At 40.3% G+C, this 22,286-nt stretch overlaps 1 protein-coding gene across 1 annotated transcript in view; it reads right to left on the bottom strand.

Moving 5' to 3' along the window:
- Positions 1 to 17,550, bottom strand: part of brinp2 (bone morphogenetic protein/retinoic acid inducible neural-specific 2) — a 114,642-nt gene extending 97,092 nt beyond the window's left edge. Inside the window, exon 1 of the mRNA XM_034888870.1 lies at positions 17,104 to 17,550. Within this exon, the coding sequence (XP_034744761.1) occupies positions 17,104 to 17,489 (386 nt within the window). The 5' untranslated portion in view covers positions 17,490 to 17,550. The remainder of the gene's footprint in view (positions 1 to 17,103) is intronic.
- Between the last annotated feature and the right edge of the window lie 4,736 nt (positions 17,551 to 22,286).

Genomic DNA, 22,286 nt, shown 5'->3' on the forward strand with positions numbered 1-22,286 from the left:
TATTGTGTTGGTCAAATTATCTGAGGTTGATTTTGTTAATGGCCTGCGAACATTCAGCGTTGTCCGGCGCAAACCTGAAGGGCCAGCAAATTCATGTTTGGCGTTGACATGGTACCTCGAGCTTGAACAGCTCCGGTGAAATTAAAACTCCTTGTTACAAATCTTGCAAATAACCTTGTACTTGTTAACTGTACCATCATCATTCTTTTTATATTTGAATCCGTCAATAGGCCCACTTTGCTCACCTTGCTCCATCTCGCCTCTAGCTCCCAACCACTTTCCTGACCTGAACAATTTGTCACACTGCGCATGCGTGAAATGCGTTAAAAAAATTGACGTAATTAACAACAAACAACTAATTAACGTCGTTAACGCGCTATTTTTGACAGCCCTACTAAAAAAGGAATTTGACGTGAGAATGTGTCTTTTCTGGCTCTGTAACGTACCAAAATCTAACTGAAAAGTACCTTACTGGCATAAGTCTGCAACTTTGTCTAGGGAAAAAACTTAATTATATCCACTGATATTCCATTAAAGTTTCATCATTTATGTGGATAAATATGGATCTTTCACACTAACAACTGTGTAATTTGCAGGCTACTTAACCTCTGTGAGGACGGGAAATGAATGAAAATCCACTTCAAAAATATTTTCAGTCATCCTCTGTATTTCCCATGGATGAAATATCTTACTCACTGTGCAACAAAAAGATTGGCACGGGAATATACAATAGTATCTATGAGTCTGTAGTTTCACCATGGATGTCTGTAGGCTTAGACATTCATGGCGTACAGGAGGCGGGACGCACGGCTCTGTCTCCCCAGGAACAAACTCCGCGTCGGGCAGGTAAACTCATTGGATGTGTAACTGATCTTGTGGGTGATTTGTAGGCTATGTAAGTGAACAAGGTGTACCTGTGCCCCCAAAAACTAGGCCATCTTGACTGTCTTGATTCTGCACTGAATAGTCCTATTTACTATTTCATTATTTCCTCCATGCTTGGCGCAGCGGCGGATCCTTGTGCACTGTCACCTGCTGTGGAGACGCTGGCCTCACTAACCTCTCCACCGAGTCAGTTTCACTGAGCCTACTAACGCTTAGGAAATAAATGGTATTACATCAGTGAGATTAATCTGCTTATTGTGCATAATTTGGACTGACACTGAGATGCATGTTGTTCTGTATCTGGTGTAGCACTGCCATTATTGGCTTGATTTCCACTTCAACAATAGACCTTTTTTATTTCTGCCATGGTTTGGTGCATTCCACCATTCCACCATCACCATTTGCTACTGTGGGCATTTTCTTTTATTGCTTATCAGGGATGGCAAACCTCCAAACAGAACATTGTTTTCTCACCTCCACCTCCGTGAGCAGCACCTTGAACATCACAAAATGTTTTTTTCCCCCCGTCTGCAGCGGAATAACCTGTTGTGATTGGACAAAAAATGATATCCGGGCCAAATTTATTTCCATATTCATTTCCATATTACTTTATGGGAGGAGGCAAGGCGGGTCGGTGGCTTGTTCATGTGCACTTAATTTCCCGTTGATTGTGATGTATAAAGGAAAGCTGACCTGACGTTCGCCCAGTTTTATACACGTGAATATTTCTGTGCGTATGTACTTTTCAAGTTTTGGACGTACCCAATCTTCTGGTATGAAAGCTCCACAGTCTTTATAGATGAGGCCCCTGGCCCCTTAAGTAGTAATTCTGGGACATGAGCACTTGTTTTTTGGTTGAAAGTCTTGTGCTTTCCTCTTAAGTTCTTTTGGGACACAAAATCTGCTCTGTGGCTTAAAAGTCTTGTGTTTTGGGACGCATTCACCACCACAACCTCTTCCCTACATAGGTTTTTGCAGTCTTATACAGTGGCAGTCAATATAAGGCTTACAGTAACAAATACAAACAAGTTCCAGTGCATCATTTTTTATAATTATATGTACAAATGTTTCAAGATTATAGGCCTCTATGGTATATCTAAGCAAGTGTAGAAGGAACTCTGGTGTGGTCAAACATTGTGCTCACAGGTTCAACTCAAAGCCAGTCTTCACCAGATGTAATGCATATTTATGGATGCACCATAACAACAAATGCACAGGTAACAAATAAAGACTTTTTCTCAATAATTGAGAACACAAAGCTTTGTTTTGGACCTAGTCTGAAAAGGCCCATTATAAAGATGAACATTCTGAGGGGTTCGGTTGCTAAGTAGTGGGGGTCACTGGGTTAATCTAAATTTAGGAATTGACCTGATAGTTAAGTCTGTAAACAACTTAGAAAAACGTTTTATTTATTGGCAAATAACCAAAAATATTGGTGAAAATCCATTCATATTGATGCCCTTCTATCAAGGATGCTGGGGCTTTTCTGTAAAATACCAACCATTATTACAAAAATACACTGAAGTCCAATTGCTTGAGATTTTCATGTGTCCTATTGAGAGGAATGAAAACCCATTTACAACAACAGAGAGCTTGATTTGAAGGGAATCCTTAACAAATTTGTCCAAACTCCACTGATCTGATTGGCCAATTCTCTGAAATTGTCAGCTCCCCAACTCTACGTGTTTGTCTGAGAAAGATGCACAGAGAGGCCATAGGGAGAGATGGTGGGTGTGTTAGGGGGTGTTTCATTCAGAAAACCTAATCTTTTGATGATGAACAAAGAAACAAAGAAAAGATGGGATTTCCATCCCATCACTGGTGTATCTGACGTAATCTTCTTTGACAGAAAGCTCTTTTTGATGTTGTATTGTATGTGTGTGTGTATGCGTGTGCGTGTGTGTGCGTGTGTGTGTCCGTGTGCATGTAGCTCCAAGATTTTTATTTTTCACTCACATCTCTCCCTCTTTATTTCACAAATGTGTGTGTGCCCTGGTTGTTCTCACAGGGACTTGGTAAAGGAAGCCTCCACATTTCACACTACGTTCTACTGGGAATCTATACATCCAAAACAGGAAATGTATTTCCCACAACTCTCTTTCCCTCACTCTAACATACTCATACCATTTGTGCATCTTCTGGTTACTCAGTGTGGTGCTTAATGTGTTTGCATGATGTGTTTGCAAATTAGGAAGGTTGGTCTCTTTCCAATTTTCTGATTTTGCTTACAGATATAAAGAAATTCAAATACAGTTGCTGTGTTTTGGGGGAAACATTCATTATGTAATTTGAATAGCCATTTACTGTTAAACACTGTTACAGCCAACATTAAGGTGCTCTGTACTTGTCTCAACCGTACTGTGTACCACACAGACTGTATGTGGATGTAACCACCGTGAAGTCAACCATAAGATTGTAGATTACAGTTTTAAAGCCTTAAAGCCTTGAGTTTTGCATTTTGGCCGTTGCTATCTTGTTTTTTGGAGCAGGATCTGACCGTGTTTGGAAGAGAGGGTGGAGTTGGGGAGCGGCGCTACACCACCAGCTAATGCTAGCGCTAGCTAGCATGGTTAGCAAGCTGCATCCACCAGCTCATATTTCTAAGACATAAGCAAAGATGACACCCAACAGTAAATAGCTATTTAAATGTACACAGGGCCATGGATTGCTAAGCCCCTGTCCCAATTAACTGGTCGCTGTGGTAACAACTTGTCAATCACAAGGTAGCCCTGCCCTAATTTTACTTTAGACCCTAATTAGACTTTAAACTCATTAGGCAATGTCTGCTGAGGTATTAAATCAAGTGAGAAACAGGGTAACTTTCTTATTAGAAGGAATGCAGTTTAAGGGCACTTTAGTGTACTGTGTTGGGATGACACAGGTGTGTCCTGAGTTCTGCATACTACCTTACATTACGGGACAATACACAAATTCCTACATTACACATTAGAGACTCCTCCTGGACGTTGGTTGTTAATTGTGGAAGAAACCTGCTAATGCTTTTAAGAGCACTAGGGGAAAGCAGAAAAACATGTTTCCACAGGTTTTTTTGTGACATGTGCTACTGTCAGGATATAGTGACAGTTAAAAAAAGTTAGTTTTATAAAAGTTACCAACTGCTCAAGATGGCAAGTGTGGGTATTGGGACATACCCTTGTTATATGGTGAATTTGAAATAATTTTCAAGTTATGTTTATGGGAGACTCACTGACTCCCATAACCATTAGCAGGCAAGCAGCAGAGTTCTGAATATATTACATTGTACTAAGGACACTGGAGGATGTTCCATAAAACCTTTAATGCAGTAGTGGAGTGTGCATGAACAGATGGATCACAAGTAGAGATGAGGCTCAAGCAGTGGTTTGAGACAGTTGTATGGGTGTCTTGATACATAAAAAGATGTTTTAGGATTGACTCCAGTTTGCCATCGGAATCCCTTTTAACTGCTGCTTGTAAATCCGAGCTGGGTGTCATCCACAAAGAAGTGAGTTACAAACTTTTCAGCAACATCTTTGAGTTAATGATATTCAATAGCTTTTAAGTGGAACGTTCCTTAAACATAAAGTTATTTATGAACTTTGTGGGCTGAAGAACTCAAGGCAATTTAATGGCAATTTCAAAGAGTTATTTTGTGATGTATTTATTGGATAGAGGCTAAATGGGAAGGCACACAGGTTCATACATACACACACCCACACACTCATCTCTAGCTCGCTCGTCTCCTGGACACATTTTGTTTAGACGGATTTAGCTTTGCATTCCTTTTGTAAACCAAATCTCTTCTCGATGGCAAACAGCTTATATGAAAGGTTAATGTGAAATCTGAGAGAGCCTCACATCAATTTGAAACTATTCACCTTCTAAAGACAAGATCTCTTTCATGTTCACCTGCTGCTTTACAGAGCAGTTCTACTTTATTTTCCACAATCACTGCTGGGTATATTTTAAAAAGGTAATACATCACTCATGATATTCTCCCTGAGCGCACCAGGTTAATTCATTACATAAATCCCTGATGTAGCACTGTTTTGTGTTTGAATTTTGTGGCACATTCAAAAGCTGACACAAACTGTTACTTCTGGGGATGTTCTTGTCATCTCTTTTGTATAGAATCAAAGCAAAGGAAGTCAAACTCTGTGCTTTTTTTCAAGAATTATTTACTGGCTGAAAAAAAAAAACTACTAGTTAATAAACTGTCTGGCCGTTTTCTCTTGTGCTTTTAATTGCATGTATGTATACTGCTTATCTCAATGTGTACTGTTCGAGATTTTCCTGTGTATCCTCTTAATCTGTGTGTGTGTGTGTATGTGTGTGTGTGTGTGTGTGCGTGTGTGTGCGTGTGTGTGTGTGTGTGTGTGTGTGTGTGTGTGTGTGTGTGTGTGTCTGCGTGTGCGTGTGTGTATTTGTGTTTGGACCCGGCTGGTGTTGAAGACCAGTGGTAATATGCACAGCTGCTTCTTTTGTTTCATCCCTTTATGAAATAGAGATGTTAACAACTGCAAAGTCCCTATGTGTTTGTGTGTCGGGGCAGTGTGTGATCTAAATTTGAGCTATGTCCTTTTGTGAGAGCTATTTTGGTCAGACACACAAAAGCGCACACACACACACACACACACAAACACATATGCACACACACACACACAGTGTGCCCAACAGGCAAGTGTATCCTACTGTTGCCGCCTGACTGTTTCCATCACTGAGCCACAGGCCTGTTTCTGCCCCGCTGCTCTGTTCACGCTAAGCGCTTTGTGTCTCTGATGTTGTGGACCACAGAGGAAGCCCGCAGTCTAAGCCCTGTGTCTCATCAGCAGCCAATCTTTTTCAGGTCCACCAGAAGTAGAAGTGAAAATTAGGCAGAGTCCCTGTCTCTGTCTTTAAAAGAACTGCTTGGCGGGTCTGCTTTGTCATTTCAGACAGATGAAGATAATAAAAGGGTGTTGTTATTCCCTGCTGTGCTGTGTTCTTTCACATCCAAATCCACACAGATGAGACTCTTCACTCCTCATGCAGGAGTTTGAGGTGATGTATTGTTTGACAGGATAATCAACAACTACTTTGGTACAAGTTGGAGTCATTATTTTCCCCAGGTACTTTTGTCCATCGTACAGATTGCACTGTTCAAGATGGTACGCAATGTCAAATATGTATGTCTTATAACCCTTTTTATCCTTAAAATAAACAGCTTCAAATACAAGATATCACATAAGTTAAGTGCTTTCATATTTGGAGAACATATCAATAACTGCAGAAACTGAAAAAATGAATTACTAAATAGAATTGCCTGTTTGCTGGGATATTTCAACCAGGGGTTTAAAGTAGTCGTAAGTTAGGATGGAAGTACAAGGAGTTGTTTCATTGGTGATGATACACTGTCTCGTTGCATTAGTGCAAACTGGAAGGTTTTACAACGCTGCAGACAGTGCGTTGCAATGAGTTGCAAGTTTCAACGTGCCTCGTCGCTAACCTTTGGTCCGGACTCGGCTTTAGGTTTTACAACTGTCTCAAGTCATGCCTAATTAGTCTTGCACAAAAAAAAAAATTTGACAATCTTGGCACCCTGCAGCCAATTGTGCTGTTTTCAAAGATGCCACTGCGTTATGGATGCCACTGCGTTATGGTTGCCATGGTTATGGATGATGTCAGATTATCCACACAACCATTGTCTGCTTAAGAATGGTTAACCGTCAACCGTTAAACAGGAAGTAACACTGGTTGGAGGGGGGCTTTACAATGCTCATATTATGCTCATTTTGAGGTTTATAATTATATTTAGATGTTGCACCAGAATAGGTTTTTAAAACACCATATTATTGTTGTACTGCACATTGCTCCAGCTCCTCTTTTGTGTGTTGAGCTCTCTGTTTTAGCAACAGAGTGAGGCATCGCGCTTCTATTCCATCTTTGTTGGGAGTTGCACATGTACAGTAAGGACTACTAGCCAGTCAGATGCAGAGTATGAGGGCGTGCCACGCTAGCAGCTAGGCAAACATTATACCGTGTGTTAGAAAGGGACGCACATTCATCACACAAGTAAAGGCTGGAACTCAATCGCCTACAGAGCTGTTTGGAGCAGATTGTGAACAGTGTTTTATTTGGAAGATGGAAACTCCCTTTGCGGTGGACTTTGGCCTTTTTCTCTTTGTAAACACATAACTTGCACAAAAAGATATATACTGTAACACAATAAGGGAAATGGAAAAAGTAAAAAAAAAAAGCATAATAGGAGCACTTTAAGGTTGTAGCATCTAATCAAAGTTGTGCAATAATTAGGGTTAACGCAGGCAAATGTGGCTGACATGTTTCCCCATCTCCATTACTCTTTATGAATAGCTAATTAAAGCAGCAAATTTGGATCTCGCCCTGTGGAAAGTTAATGCAGAGAAAAGACTGCCGGCGCGTATTTTCCTTAATAACAATCAGATAGCATTAGAAAAGGTCTCGGAAGTGCAATTAGAAACACAGAGAGATGCTTTTTTACATGTGATGGAGTCACTGCTTTCTCCGCAGTGTCTGTGTGACTTTTTTCTTTTTAATGAGATGCAAATTAGCTATAATCCTAATTATGGTCTAATTGCAAAATTATGATTTTTATCCGGGCCGCCAGTCTCTTCATTCACCTTTCCACTGTTCTATCTCCACCATCACTGATCCAATTTTGTAAAATGTTGATGAAATGATGTTCCTCAGTACTACACTCAGAAATAATAAGAATTTCCAATATTACTCAGAAAGGGTTTCATATTTCATATTGTAAGACACAAGCAAGTTTTATTTTAAATTTTTACATAAGTTTTCTATGATGAAAAAACAAAAAACTAAACAGAAATACACCGAATTGAAAAGAAAGACAAGTTAAATGTTTCTTTAAAATGTACTTCATGTAGAATATGACTACCTGGATCCAAAGCTTTGGATAGGGTTGTTTTTTATTTTTGTCTTGTAAAAAAGAGGGCTTGGCAGTGGGTCCTTGGACCATGTTGTCAGACCCCCACTGGCCTTGTTTCACTGCCACTGTCATTGTTTCATACAAACTGGGAGGAAGTGTGCCAGTTTTCTTGAGGAATACTTTAAGTATAGGACGCGTAGGCTGAAGTGTACAAGGGCTTTGTTGTTGTGGGTATTCGGGGGGGTGCAGCAATCAAATCAAAAACCATAAACAATCCCAAAAGTTACGGAACGCATTAACAAAGCACCTACACAAGGGCAGCCATGAATATCTGACAGCGAGGAGGGGAGATGAGAGCCATGACAGTTTGTATAGGGCTGAGTCATGACTTCATCAAAGGATATATGGACGCACTTCTTTCTTTAGGACTGCTTTTAGTGATGAGTGACTTCATTCACCAACCCAACTGAAATGGCAGTTACTTAGTAACAAAGAAACAACTTTGTATCAAACTGTAAAAAGGCTGCTAAAGGAACCAGGAGTCTGCATCAACGTGTCATGAAAAGAAAAAGGCTTAGTGCACAAAGACTTCTGACAGTAAGAGCTTCACCTGCTGGAGTGACGCAGTTTTAACCTGGTAGCCTAGAAATATGGGACACAAATACGCTTTGAAGGCAACGTAATGCTGCCCAGATTATGTTTTCTATTAACACAATGAGGAAATGTTCATATTTGGCTGGTCACAAACATGTTAACAAAGAACATATGTGTTCATTGAAAACTATATTGTATATTTTACAATATAACATCAACTCATAGGGATGCAGAATGATTCAACTTTACAATTATGTCCTATATTCTTTAATATAGCCTGTGATTTAACTTAAAACCAGGATCTCTCCCTAACCTTAACCAAAGTTAAGTTATAACGGTTATCACAAACCGTTTCTGTTCTCCTGCTCTTTCCTTTTGTTGTCCACCAGCCAGCAACATCCTTTTGTTGCTGGCTGCTTACATCTAAAAACAACCACTAGATTGAAACAGTGTCTACCACAGTGCCTTCGGAGTGAGAATGTTTCAAAATGCTACAGCACATGAATTCAGCCACAGCTCTAGGACACCAATAAAAATAATCCATGTTAATGCTCCATGATTTATACATTTGCCAAAAACAAAAAAATAAAAACAATCTAAAAAGCTATGAGGAGTAAGATAAACACATCAGGAGGAGTTTGCCATGTTGCTGTCAAGACGTTCACTGGAAGTGTCCCACAGCTAAAAGCAGAGTTATATGACAATCTGCCCCACTTATGTCACAAAACCTTCACCTGCCACTTCACACTGCACTTCCCCCTCATCTGTTAGTGATGCTGTCTTTTCTATTGCATTCGAGTCAAGGAAGAGGGAGACAGAATGGACGGGTAGACAGCAGAGTCTGTGATTGTGAAAGAAAAAACACTTCAAGTTAGAGAGTGAATAGACTCCACATATAAGGAGTTGGTCATTAGTACTAAAGTGTACTGTTACAAGCATGTTAGTCTATATTGACGACTTCCGGGATTGTTCAGGTGCTACCAGAAATTTGTCTGGATGCCCGCTCGATCTTCTTTTTGGCTGGATGTCAGTCACCTTCCCCTTTTTTTGTGTTTTCTGAGGACTATGGTTAACTGCTCCTCAGATCTCTACAGGGTTAATCCAGACAACAAGCTAGACTATCCAGAGCATGTTTTTTGTCCTGTCTAGGGATTGCTGTTTGAACTACCCAGACCCTCCTTCGAAGCGCTGTGGAGGAAGGTCTTGCAATGCAAGACCACAAGCTCTGTTTGAATGAGAGACTTTTGAAACCTCCTGCCATCCAAGTGACAAGAGAAGCAGCACAGGACCGCCAGAGGCACCAGCTGAGAGTCCAGCTGACACCTGGCCGTCACACATCCTCACACGCTCAGCTGACTTTTTCCTGAATGAAAGTTAAAGGAGACATATGCTAATTTTCAGGTTTATACTTGTATTTTTGGTTTCTACTGTAACATGTTTACATGCTTTAAAGGGATACTTTGCTGATTTTAAACTAACTTTCTGTCACTGTTGGTAGTATCTCCAAATGAACTATGGTAAACTTCCCTCCATCTTACAAATGCCCAGATGTCCCTACTCACAGGCCAGCAGCAAAACCTCCAAGTGATGCCTTTGAACAAAAAATGGGTCAAGAGAGACAGCCGGCCCTCTCTCTCTCTTTCTCAAACTCAGACCAAACTCAGATGAAAGGGTAAAACTAGGAAATGCTGTTCAAGCCACAATTCTCCTACTGCATTGCCTACTTAAATCTACTTGAACCCTTAAACCCAAAATGTTTATGGAAACATATTCCAGCTTAACATTTAGCTGTTATGAGAGATTGTTTGATACCAGTCGGCTGCCAGTCAAAATGTGTGCATTGGGTCACCCACCCATTCTGGTAGTTGCAGGTTTTCTACCTTTTAAGGGAAAAAGAATTGAACAGCTTCTTTTCTGTGTTTTCTCCGGTCATGTAGCACCCATTTCAAAAATGTTTGCGCCATTCTACTGCATAGACAGCCCAGTTTAATGAAAAAGACCCTCTTTCCTGCAGTTTAATACTTTTTTAAATGTTAAAAAACACATTATTTTGGTCATAGTGTCTGTCAGATACCTATAGTCATTGTCTAGCTAAGACGTTTTAGCACTGGTTTCTTCAAGCCCCCCTCTTGAGAACCCCCCTGAGTGTTTTGATTGGCTGGGGAGAAAAATATGTTGCACCTTTGCAAAGATAGTTCTCAAACCGTGTTAAGAGATACACAATGTATGGCGGCATATTCTAATGAGCCTGCATGTGACAGGAAGGGGTTCCCAATCTGAACGGCTTGTTATATGCCATGTTTTCTGATCTAGGCAGCCCAAAATAACCCAGACTGGTTTGCCTTATTCTTACAGTTTGTGGGTTAGTAAACACTCCAGTTACCCAAATCTATGTGCCCCAGCACGTAAAAAGATCACCCTTTTTCCTGATATGTTCTCTTTAACAAAAGGCAGCCAGGAAGAGAAGGCGAGAACGTGAAGTGAGAGCCTGTATGATTCAATTCAAAAGTTCTGTACGCCTTTTGAAACAGCCAACTTCTGCAACGGTCAGAGAACACAACAAATGCCACAGATAATTAGAACACAGTCTTCAGGCAAGTCTACATGTCTGACAGTACAAACGTCCGTGACAACTTTTAAAAGAATCTATTTTTAGAGAGCTCACGGAGAGAGGGGAAGGGAAGTTGAAAATCGGAATATATAGGCTTTATGTAAATAATATATTCCACGTAGAGGAAATGAAGATTCAAATTGCAGCCTCAGCGGGTGCAGGGTATATCTATCACATTTGGTATTAAATTTGGAATAATGATAATGGTGACAGGAGCCAATATAAACTCTGGACCTGGAGCAGGACTGCACTGGATTATTTATAGACCAGACAGCTGACGGCCTCTGGACACACTGAAAGACCTCTTGTCTGGGTACACACTGCCCTCTCTAACTATACAGTTACCGGTACTCATGAATTTGTGGGTTAGCCCAGAGTTGTTAACCACGGGCGAAACAATCATTCTAAAATGTGTTGAGCAATGTCAATCAACATTGAAATCAATCAATAGCAATAAATAAATAAGGTCACTGTTGTATTACTGTGTGTATATGTATATATATATATATATAAGTGTATATAGATTTATTTATTTTTAAGAATTTTAATATCATGATAATTTAATTGAATGAATCTGATAACTTTTTCCCAGACCCCTCTTTGAGAATCACCGCACTAAAATAAACTAAAAATCTGTCTCACTGCTGGCCAGATGTTGGCTGTGAAGCACCGTTTTGTTATTTGTCTATCAAAATACGACAAAGAAAAACGCATTTAGCTGCTTTCCTTTGTTCAAGCATGTTTGTGTGTGCGGAGATCCTTACGGAAACTGACTGAAAATGCTAGTGTGAATGAATGTCAACTTACAGAGTACACAACACTTTTCCTGAGCAGAGTTAACCCTTGAGTTGTCTTCCCGTTTACCATGAACTTCTCCTTCCAGGTCAAAATGAAAAAATAAATATTTTTTGTGTTTTTCCAATGCTTTCCCCCCTACACTTTTTCAGATTTATTTGTCACTTTTTCCATGCTTCTGGTGCTTTTTTTGAAAAAACTGAGCTGGTTTAGTAACAGGTTTTAAACTTACTCTTGGAATTCATGGTCAACAAACCTCATTTATATCAAATTATCCATACTTCAATGAAAGTAATCAATAATTTTACCTGAAGAATGTTGTATGGAATCATCTGTGTTATTTCTGGGCAATTGGGTTGAATGAAATTGAAATTTCTGTTATAAAACACTGGGGTCAGTCTGACCCAAGGACAACACAAGGGTTAAACAACTACAGTCCCTCCTATTACGCATGTATAGGTGTGTGTGTGTGTGTGTGTGTGTGTGTGTGTGTGTGTGTGTGTGTGTGTGTGTATATATACCTATATATATTCTGAGGGCCTTTACACTGGCACATTGGCATTCCTGTCTTTCAAGGAATTGATTTCAAAATACTTCTGTCAGTTTCAGGGGCTTAGCAAATGTCTGGCCCCTGGAGAAATAATAAACAATAAGAGCATTGGATGAATGCTTCATTATATTATAAGAACCATCTGAATGTTTGATAGAAATTCAATGTTCACATATAGGCATCCCCAAAACTGTAACTGTAGCTATATTAAAAAGGAATGTCTTTATATAATACCCATCTTCTCCTGATTATGAGTACACCCAGTTTTGAATTATAATTATGAACGACAGGTGAAAAGTTTCCCTTACAAAGTCCACTATAATACTGATGTACTTCAGCTGTCCGAAAAGTGTGAGTCTCACAGTGTAGAGTGAGACCTTTTTTGATTTACGGTATAATTTGAAAGATATTGCATCATTGCAGCTGTCATTTCCCCCTTTGAATACTGCTTGAATGTTGATGTTGAATTTTACTGAAATTTAACATAAATAAAAAAGATTTTGTCTGATTTATGAGTGTGGAGTTATGAGCTGTCAGACATCTTTAAAAGACGTCATATCCTAAGATATGTGAACGCTGAATGTATGAACAGTCCTGTTTCTATGACTGTATTAAATATCTACTACATGTATTTTTCAAGTTGTAATGCTTGCTCATAAAAATCCTCTTTCAACCCTGCACTACATTTCCCCTGATCCTGCTGAGCTCGTAATTTAGAACAGAAAGAATCAGCAAGACTGAGGGCTTGAAGAAAAATATGACAGAATCACAACCTACACTAGTTCCACTACTCTATTCTGTGCTCCTCTTTTATCTACAGTATTAGAACAGAGGTCTTCAACAAGGGGTCCGGGGCCCCTAGGGGGGACTCAGAGTTGCTGCAGTGGGGCCGCCAAATTATTGTCAGATGGTTAAAAATAATAGGTTTACTGGCCTACTGCTACGGCAGCCAGCCTTTCACAGATACAGTTTTAGTGCGTTGGTACTAAGTACTTAGTAACGTTATGATATTTATGAACGTCCATTACATTCAAGCCTTTGCCAAATAAGTTGCCACAAAGCTAGTTAAGGGCTATAATTTGCTATTCTATGACCATCCAGCGCCCACGTTCTCGTCTTACAGGGAGGTGTTCAGGTGAATTCTTGGTGTATTGCTATCTTGAGGCAGCGGGAAGTGATTGCACCATTGACCATCAAAAACTGGTCTAAAATGAATAGCTTCATTTCATTGTTATTTTAAAAGCGCATTGGTAAAATGAGCCTAGGTTTATGCACAGCGCACGCACGCTATGCCTATTACACACAGGGAAGTGCAGCCGCACACACACGTGCAAAAGATTACACATAAAAATATTGCTGTGAAAATCTGCCATCTTAACAGCATTACGCCAAGGTACAAACGCACCTGGTTGTCAAAGGGAATGGGAGATGACACTCTGATTGGTTTCTGGCATATTACGCCGAAAACACACCTATGAATTAATGAAGACACTAAGTACAACCACCTGGTACACGGACCCTTTATGCCGCCATCAATCTTGCAAATGTGGATTTGGACACGCCCTAAACGCACCTTCTTAGATCGTTAAAATAGGGTCCTGAGACTGTCAGCTCCCCAAAACTCTCTGTTATTCTCAGTATGGCTATGTTCAGAAGATCGTGGCGTCCGAGCGGCAGAAACTACGCACCATAGCGTTAAGGATTTAATGTGCCACATTTTAAAATTTAAAACATGCAATTTTTATTTTAAAAGCTTGGAATTGTATGCACAATAAAAAGATGTGTATAAAGGATTTAGGCCACCCTACACATTATTATTGAAGGCCCAGTTTACTATGCAACGCAACTGTATAAAACATACAGTATATGGTGTCTTTTTCACCTAAGGGGTCCTTGGCCTAAAAAACATTGGATTAGTTAATTAGAATGTAGTGAACGTATATAAAACTTTGACTTTAATCTCACTAAATAAATCCATTTACCGTTCCCTCTGATCCCTATCTAGCCACTCACAGAGTCCAACTCTAAACATGTTTTATTTTGTTAAATAAGCAAGGACCTCGTTAATCACGGCAGCAATGAGCTTTCCATAAAATCAATTCCCCCAAAATAGAGACACAAAATCAGTCAAAAAAGGCCCTTTTCCAATTAAATCTCCTAACAAAAGTTTCCATTGTTCCTTCCCTTTTCCCTGTCTTATTAGAAGACAAAGAATGCTCTGTAATAAAAGGAGAGAAGATATTCCAGTCCTACAATCCCTTCCTCCAGTGTTACACCGATCATAATACTGCTGCTTGAATTGAATTTCCACCCATCCAGCGAACTTTAATACAGACGAGCTGTGTTTGACAATAATGCATGTTTGGAGTAAAAGCAATACGTCTTTTCATTACACGCTCTCATATACAGACGGGGCTTAATGGAATTCTAGTGTTAGTGCTGCACTATTGGAAACAAAAGAAAAAGATTGCTATGTATTTCTAAAAGCAAAGCGGAAAAGAATAATGTCATTAAATTGACCTCTAGTGCTTGCTTCTGTGCTTGTGTAACATCTTGTTATCACCTTTTTATTCCATTTCATTTGAGTACGATGTGGCAAAATGTTTCATATATTTCACTCAGTGATTTTGCTTTGATAATACTTGGGTGCTCGATGTCAAGTAATGACATTGAAATATTTGTGCCCTCATGTGTGCTTAGAATGAAGTTTGTTGTTGATGTTTTTTACAAATAAGGAGCAGTGACCCCAACATGACGTTATACAGCCCTGATGGGAGAAACAGGCCAAATGTTTTATTGCAACATTTGGAGAGAAAAACAACAGCAGTACACAACTCAGTCGGCCCATAACTTATATTTAGATAAACGGCTTTAAAATATCTTAACCCTTGTGTTGTCTTCCCATCGAACATGGAAATAAATACTTTTGTTGTCCCTTCTCAATGACGTTTTTGGCGCTTTTTTTATGTTGATCGTGCTTTTTTCAACCTCTTTTTGTCACTCTTCTCAACATTTTGTTGCTTGTTTCGACATTTTCAGCACTTATTTCAACTTCCCAGATTTTTGATATGAAAACCTTTGAAAAAGTGTCCAATTTGATCCAAGGACAACATGAGGGTGTACAATTATCATATGAAATGCCTTATTATGTGGTACAGACACGTCTCAAGATGGTGAATCTTAATGACCAGCATGTCAGAGTTTTCAGTTCAACACAGAATCCAGTGCCGACATCCATGTTTTACACATGATGCATCCTAATGACTTCCTGGCTTTTTTCTCACTCGCGTCACCATGAGGTTCACATTAGGGGTTTTGTGCAAAGGTACCTCACAGAGCCAAAGGCATGGCTTTGGACTCTTCCTCCTGTTCTCTTTTTGATGCTCTGAAATAGTGTGCTTTGGTGATTACACTTCATAGTTGAAGTTGTGCGTGTGCGAGGTTAGTAGCAAGTGTTTTAAGTTTACTCATCCGTGTCATTTCCCTCCAAGAAGTTCAAGGGCAACAGCAAGGGAAGGGACGTTAGATGCCTGATCTTATCCTTCAGACAACACTTCTTCCTCAGACGCGGTGGCGTTTGAGAACAGTATTTAAGATTCTTTGAAGGAGACACAGAGTTAAACAAGTGAATCAAGGTTGCAGAACCCTCCTGTGAGCGGTAAATAGGACCGACGACATTCTAAAGAGATTGTAAGAAGATTGACTGATCGGCTGGGAAGATGTACACAGGGGAGACTATTAGCAGGTAAAGTTCTATTTGTGCATGTTGCAAAAGAAGCTGTCATTGAGGAAGTGGTTCAAGGAAATGTCACTGAAGCATAGAAGGTTAAGCTTGAGCTTTTAGCAGTAGTTTAAGCCTTTATGGCATGAGAGGGAATTGTGTATGAGATAAGAAGGAACACAGGACAGGAAGTTAAGTTGCACCACAAGGTCCCGGCCTTGTGTGTGTGTGTGTGTGTGTGTGTGTGTGCGAGTGTGTGCGCGAGCGCGTTTGTGAAGATAAAAGTTTCTGTCTAAAAACTAAGAGACACCCCTCTGTGAGGAGAGAATAAAGTCCTAGGAAAAACTCAGCTGAGATCTTGGTGGACCGGCTTTGACTTAAAGTCTGTTGCCAGGGAAACTCAGATGCTGTTGGACAGCTGTGTTGTTCTCTTATGCTGTACTCAGTAAATTGGCTTTAACTAAACTCTTCATCTCAGATTGATCCTTGTGTTCTGGTAAACTTAAGTTTGATTAAAGACGGCGCAGGGAATTAATTAATAGGAGTCAGATTTGACAAGCCTTAGGGCCTCATTTGGACAAAATTAGACTACAACTGATACATGCATCTGTGATTATATTTTAGCGTGTGATGAATCGTCCTTCACAGAATACACCAAAACACAATTCCATCTAGTTTGCTCTACCTTTCCCCAATCTGTTTTTTGTCTTTTGTTTTTATTTATTCTTGTTGAATACTGAATAGTTTAGCTCTTTAGGTCTCAAAGAATCATTAAAAATTAAACGAGATGTTCAACGTGCGACGAGAGAAGTACTTAAGAGAAGTAAACATATCCTAGTATTCAATTTTACACATTAAGATCAGTGTACTCACAACGAGGAGTACTCTCACCCTGAAAAAGATAAATAGAGAAAAAAATAACAGCAGTATCTCTGACATTGTAAGCCAAAAAGGTTGGGAAGAGCTACTTAAAAGGGTGGGCATGTAGCCTTAGATATGAGTTAGAGCACACCTTTTTCCTCCAACCCGTTTATATTTTAAATCCTGCTACACACACAAACCTGTAAATCTTGTATCTGGTAGAAAATCCCTGCTGGAACCTCTCTCTGAACTCTGTGTACTCTGGACATCTGTGGAAAGGCCCCTTCTCTGACAGCAGCCAGTCCAGCTGACCCCCACTCTGCCTCGGGTTGAAGCCCCACGCCGAAGAGCTGGACGGGGACGAGGCGGAGGCAGAGGAAGATGACGAGGACGAGGATGACGACAGGGAACTGTGGACCTTCCCGCCGTGTACCCCGCCACCTACTTGTTCAGCTCGGGTGGGCAACGGCACCCATAGCAACACCCACGGCAACCATAGGAGCATCAAGGAGGACACCAACCATCTAGCAAGGCAGGCGGAACCATGGGAGCACCTCTCTTTTCTCATTGGCCAAGGAGTCGCCATGGTCCAGGTGGTGATGTACTAGGGCACCTAGGACCGGCATTTCTTCTGACAGTCACCTACCACTGGCCTGCAACAACAAGAAAGAAACACTGGCTTTAATTTCATGGTGATACATTTCTTTTAATTCACAGTTTTGATTGATGGACATTTTTGTCCACATATTTTGATTACAGTCCAAAATTATGAAGGCAGCACAATGTCCCTCTAAGTGGTATTTATAAAGATAAAATCAATCATAACTGCTCTGAATGTGCACATCATAATATCCCTGCATGTTGGACACACATAATTATTGTTATTAAACGTAGAGTATTATTAAATGCAGAAAGGCATTGCTTTCATTCCTCTAAAGAAGTTACATTTTACAGATGAGGGCATTGCCTCTTGTTAAAGTGTAAGTTCCATTCATGCTTATGTTTTATGGCTAGTGTTACACATGTGGAAGAACACTGGACTGCACAGGGCCTATTTTCCTCACCCCAAATATGTCATTTCGTTGAGTCATTGTTGGTTTAAATGCTAAAAAAGAAGGTGTACATTTCCTTGGTTCATTTGATCAACATTTATACGTGATGTGTGAGAAATGATTGTTCACTTGTGTTAAGTCTTTCTGTTCAGGTTTTCTGCATCAGGACTTTAATTCTCTGACCTGCCTGGCCCATTAGGACTGTAGATCCAGGGCGTTTCTTATTGGGGCTGCCATCTTTGAATAGAGTTATGGATGTGAAAAGATCTAAATTACTCAATAAACTCTTATTTTTGGCCAGAAAATGTATATTATTTAATTAGATTAGTGAGAACCATCCCACTGAAACTCACTGGTACAAAGGAATTTTTTGAGTTTTTCCTATGGCAGCTAGCAGTTAGCCGAATTAGCTGTTAGCCAAACTAACGTTAGCTTCCCGGTGGAAGAGTGCTTACGCATACAACGGGGTGTTTGTATTTGTTCGGTGCAGAAAAACACACGCTGCATTAACTATTTCTTTAATGTGCCACTTTGACAAAGCTTTACTTAAGAGAGAAAAAAAAGTAGAGGCTTGCTCCCACACACACTGTTAATGACTAGCAGGATGCTGAGTCTTCAGGGACAAATCAGCATTTCAGACGGATATGTAAAGTAGCGGAGAGGACGCTTTAAGTGGATTGGGATCCTAAGTATTCCCTATTTATCTTACAAACAAATTAGATAATTAATTTCAGGTGGATAAATGCAGGCTCAGACATGAAAAAACCATCAGGGCACTGCATTTTTAATTTTCGCTCGCTGCAGCGAGAGATTACTGCAGTTTGAAAAGGCAATTAGCAAAGTCATCTGTCAAACGAATGTATTTATGCAACTAAAAGCAGGATGAGAAGTTGATGAATGGGATGGTAAGCTGATGCTGTTCCTTTTACTGTATGGCCCAGAGGTAAAGCTAGTGCAAATTAAAAATGTGCCACCTGGTAGATATCTAATTGCTGTTTGTTACGTCCTGGGAGGGGCCAAAACTACATCCTATGGAATAAGACAGCCTCACATTCCAAGCCTCTATGTGCCTTGTTACAGATTATGTATGTAAGTCTCCTTACTTTGATATACCTTATATTAGAAACCTCAATCATTATACCAGATTAAACCAACTTTGCAAACAAACTTAACTTAAAAATTGGAAATCTCATTTTTTTTAGGTTTGTCTTCCCTCCTATCATAAATATACAGTTTAGATACACGATGCAGCTCATACATGTTGGAAGTGATACTGATTTAGACAAGAACCCCTGCAACGGTTTCCCACTTTGAGGAGCTGTGAGATTTGCCTTTTTAAATGATGTTCTGTAACGTCTTAAAAACGGGACATCGAACAGAAATAAGTGAACTGAATAAGTGTAACTGCCAGGCCTTGTCTCCTCCGAGACCCTCCCGTTAATTATAAAATGCATAAAACATGTCGCGAATGCCGGCGAGACAATGCAGGGAAATTGTGAATTTTTAGCCCTGACATTTATTGTTCGCCTTGCATTATTCAAACACCCTTTGCGTATTTACTCTTCTCTTTCTCTTAACATGGGGCAGCAGGAGGTAAGGTAAAAAGGCACGAACATCTTGAATCCATATTGGATAGGGGGGCAAGAGGGGCGTGAGGGCGTCCAGGTGGAATGGAAAAATCGAACACGTTTCACCCTTAAATAACATCTCAGAGAGTCAAGAAGGAGCTTAGGTTTATTGGATTTTTTTTCTCCATCGCCTTCCTGGGCTTAGCGAGCAAGAATTAAGGCCGTTGTACTGTGTTTGCACAAAAAGAGAGAAGGGGGGAAATGAGAAACACGAGGAAACCTTGGAGTGATGACAGAAAGACAAAGCATTTACAGCTCATGAAAGAACGCGGTCTTTCCCACCAGAACATGCTCCTTAAACTACCCACCTGGCCGCTGAGTGTCCGAGCCAACGGCAAAAGCTGTTGGCCTCCTGACTCGTTTAAGTATTTTTTGCTCCAGTTAAATAAAAAGAAAATCACATGGATAAACCAGTGTCCTGGCTTTATTCTTTATTTCCAAGTCAAACTAAATGATAACCTCCATTTTTCTGTGCAGCAGAGAACATGAACATAGAACAGAATTCGTCAGCTCACTATCTGAGTAGAGCAATTACAGCAGCTGGGAATCCTTATTAGATCTGACACACATATGTGTTTAACGTCCGTTTGTAGCTTCGGATATGTGTATTCGTGCACATTGGGTGTGTGCGCGTGCATATGCTGCCGAGCACCTGGCCGAGGCCCTGGCATGCATTAGACCTGGGGGAGGTCCATCAGCATTAGAGGCCAGCTGTATTGCTCAACCCCAGCAGCTCACTACTCACCTATCAGTGTTTATTTGAGTCAGCGGCAGTAGCCGGGCCAGCTGCACACCTGCTCTGAGTACCCCTCTGTAATTCAGGATCACCGCACACTGAAGGCGGAGGAGGTGGGGGTAGGGTTGCAGGGAGGAAAAGGAAAACAGAGAGTGACAGAGAGAAGGAGCGAGATCTGGACGAAAGCTAGCAGAGGACGATTGATGTTAACGGAACGGGATGACAGTCAAAGAGAGACACAAAGGGAGGTTAAGAGAGAGCGACACAAGGAGAGACAGATGAATCCAGAGGCAGAGACAAAAGAGACAGAGTGGAGCTCACATCTACATTTTAATGTGGGCTCCATACGGGGCATGCAGAGCAAACGCTGGCTGGAGGATACAAAGTAAATGCCAGATTTCTCCGCTTTGGTTGAAGGTTTGATTTGAACAGAATTTACAAGACCCGTGGCTCGTCAGCTGCTTTGTTTGAGAAACACTGCTGTAACTAATACACTTGAGATTAAGGCTGTAACAATTAGTCAATAATTGATTTGACAGAAAATGTATCTGCTACTACTCTAGCTATTTTGTTAATTGATATATTGTTTCAGCAAAAATATCTTTGGATATTCTTTGGAAACTCGGTTGGAAAAAAAAACAAGAACATTAAAGATAGACCAGGTAGACCTGTGTGTTGGTGCCCAAGCATTAGAACAATTTTGATACATACTTTTTCTCTGATTATTAATAAAACTGTTTGCATAAGAATACCATCTCATACTGATCACTCTAAACAAGGTAACCATGGAGCCAATGTCTGTCCTTGTGAAAGGCCAAGGATGTTTCTGAAGGCAGAGCAGACCGTGTGGGATAATCTGACAACATCGACTATGTTATGACTTTGTATTAACATCCACTTGGTCTAAATGAGCAGCTGTTGAGAGCTAAGAGTAAGGCATTTTCTGTTCTATTCTGTAGTGTGGAAACTGTCTCCTTGTGTTCACAAGTAAAAATGACCTTTGATATAACTTCAGTGGTCTCTGTCTGTTCTTGGTAATGTAATTATTTTACCACCACATGTTGCTCTTTCACTAGGCACGGCTATTTGTTTGGCTCTTAATGTCTGACTGCTTTGCTACATCTCAGCCCTGAGCTGCCTTGTACAGTATTTCCATCTTTCATGTATAGCGATGTAATCATCTTTGCTGAAAGTGATATTTGCCAAGCGCTTCTGCCAAGCTTGTTTAAGAAAATTGCCAATATGACTTTCAACAAGTCATCCGCTGAATAAATAGATTAATACTTATGGTTTGATATGTTTGTTCAAACAAGTCTCATAATTTGAAGTATTGAAACCAGTAACATTATCTGTTAGTGTGAGGAGAGGACTTAACTGTAAATATTCAGACGTAAATTGGATAAGTTTGTCCTACTCACTGAACGCAAACAGAGACACACATGGCCTGGTGGGACAGCACTCAGCATCTCTTTACACACCCCTGAAGTCACTTGAACTAATCTCCGACTGTAATTCCAGCGTGTGTTTTTTTTTTCGCGGGCTGGCGAAGACTTTACAAAGTGGCTTGTTTACAAATCCAAAAAAAGGAGAAAAACTCCATGATTACAACAGGGAAAGGTTGAGTGTTATGCTCAAGATAACTCCTGCATATAGCTGTCAATATTTTTTCAGGTCTTTCTAAAACCCGAAGAGACATTTAGGAAGCCACGGCTCTACCCACTGAGCTTCCCTTGGACTGAAAGTGTTAACAATCCAGGGAAAGAAGAATGTTTGAGGACAAAAAAAGTGTATTTAAATTACAGTGTGACTGGATAAATCAGCTGAGGACAATAGAAAGGGGGACAAAAGGGCATCTAATAAACAAAAGAAACATGTGAGTGGATTTTTCTCAGACTTGGAGCATGTAGGCTGAATCTGTTTTTGAACACACACACACACACACACACACACACACACACACACACACA

This window comes from Etheostoma cragini, chromosome 12 (genome assembly GCF_013103735.1).
Source record: "Etheostoma cragini isolate CJK2018 chromosome 12, CSU_Ecrag_1.0, whole genome shotgun sequence".
In the NCBI taxonomy this organism is placed as follows: domain Eukaryota; kingdom Metazoa; phylum Chordata; class Actinopteri; order Perciformes; family Percidae; genus Etheostoma; species Etheostoma cragini.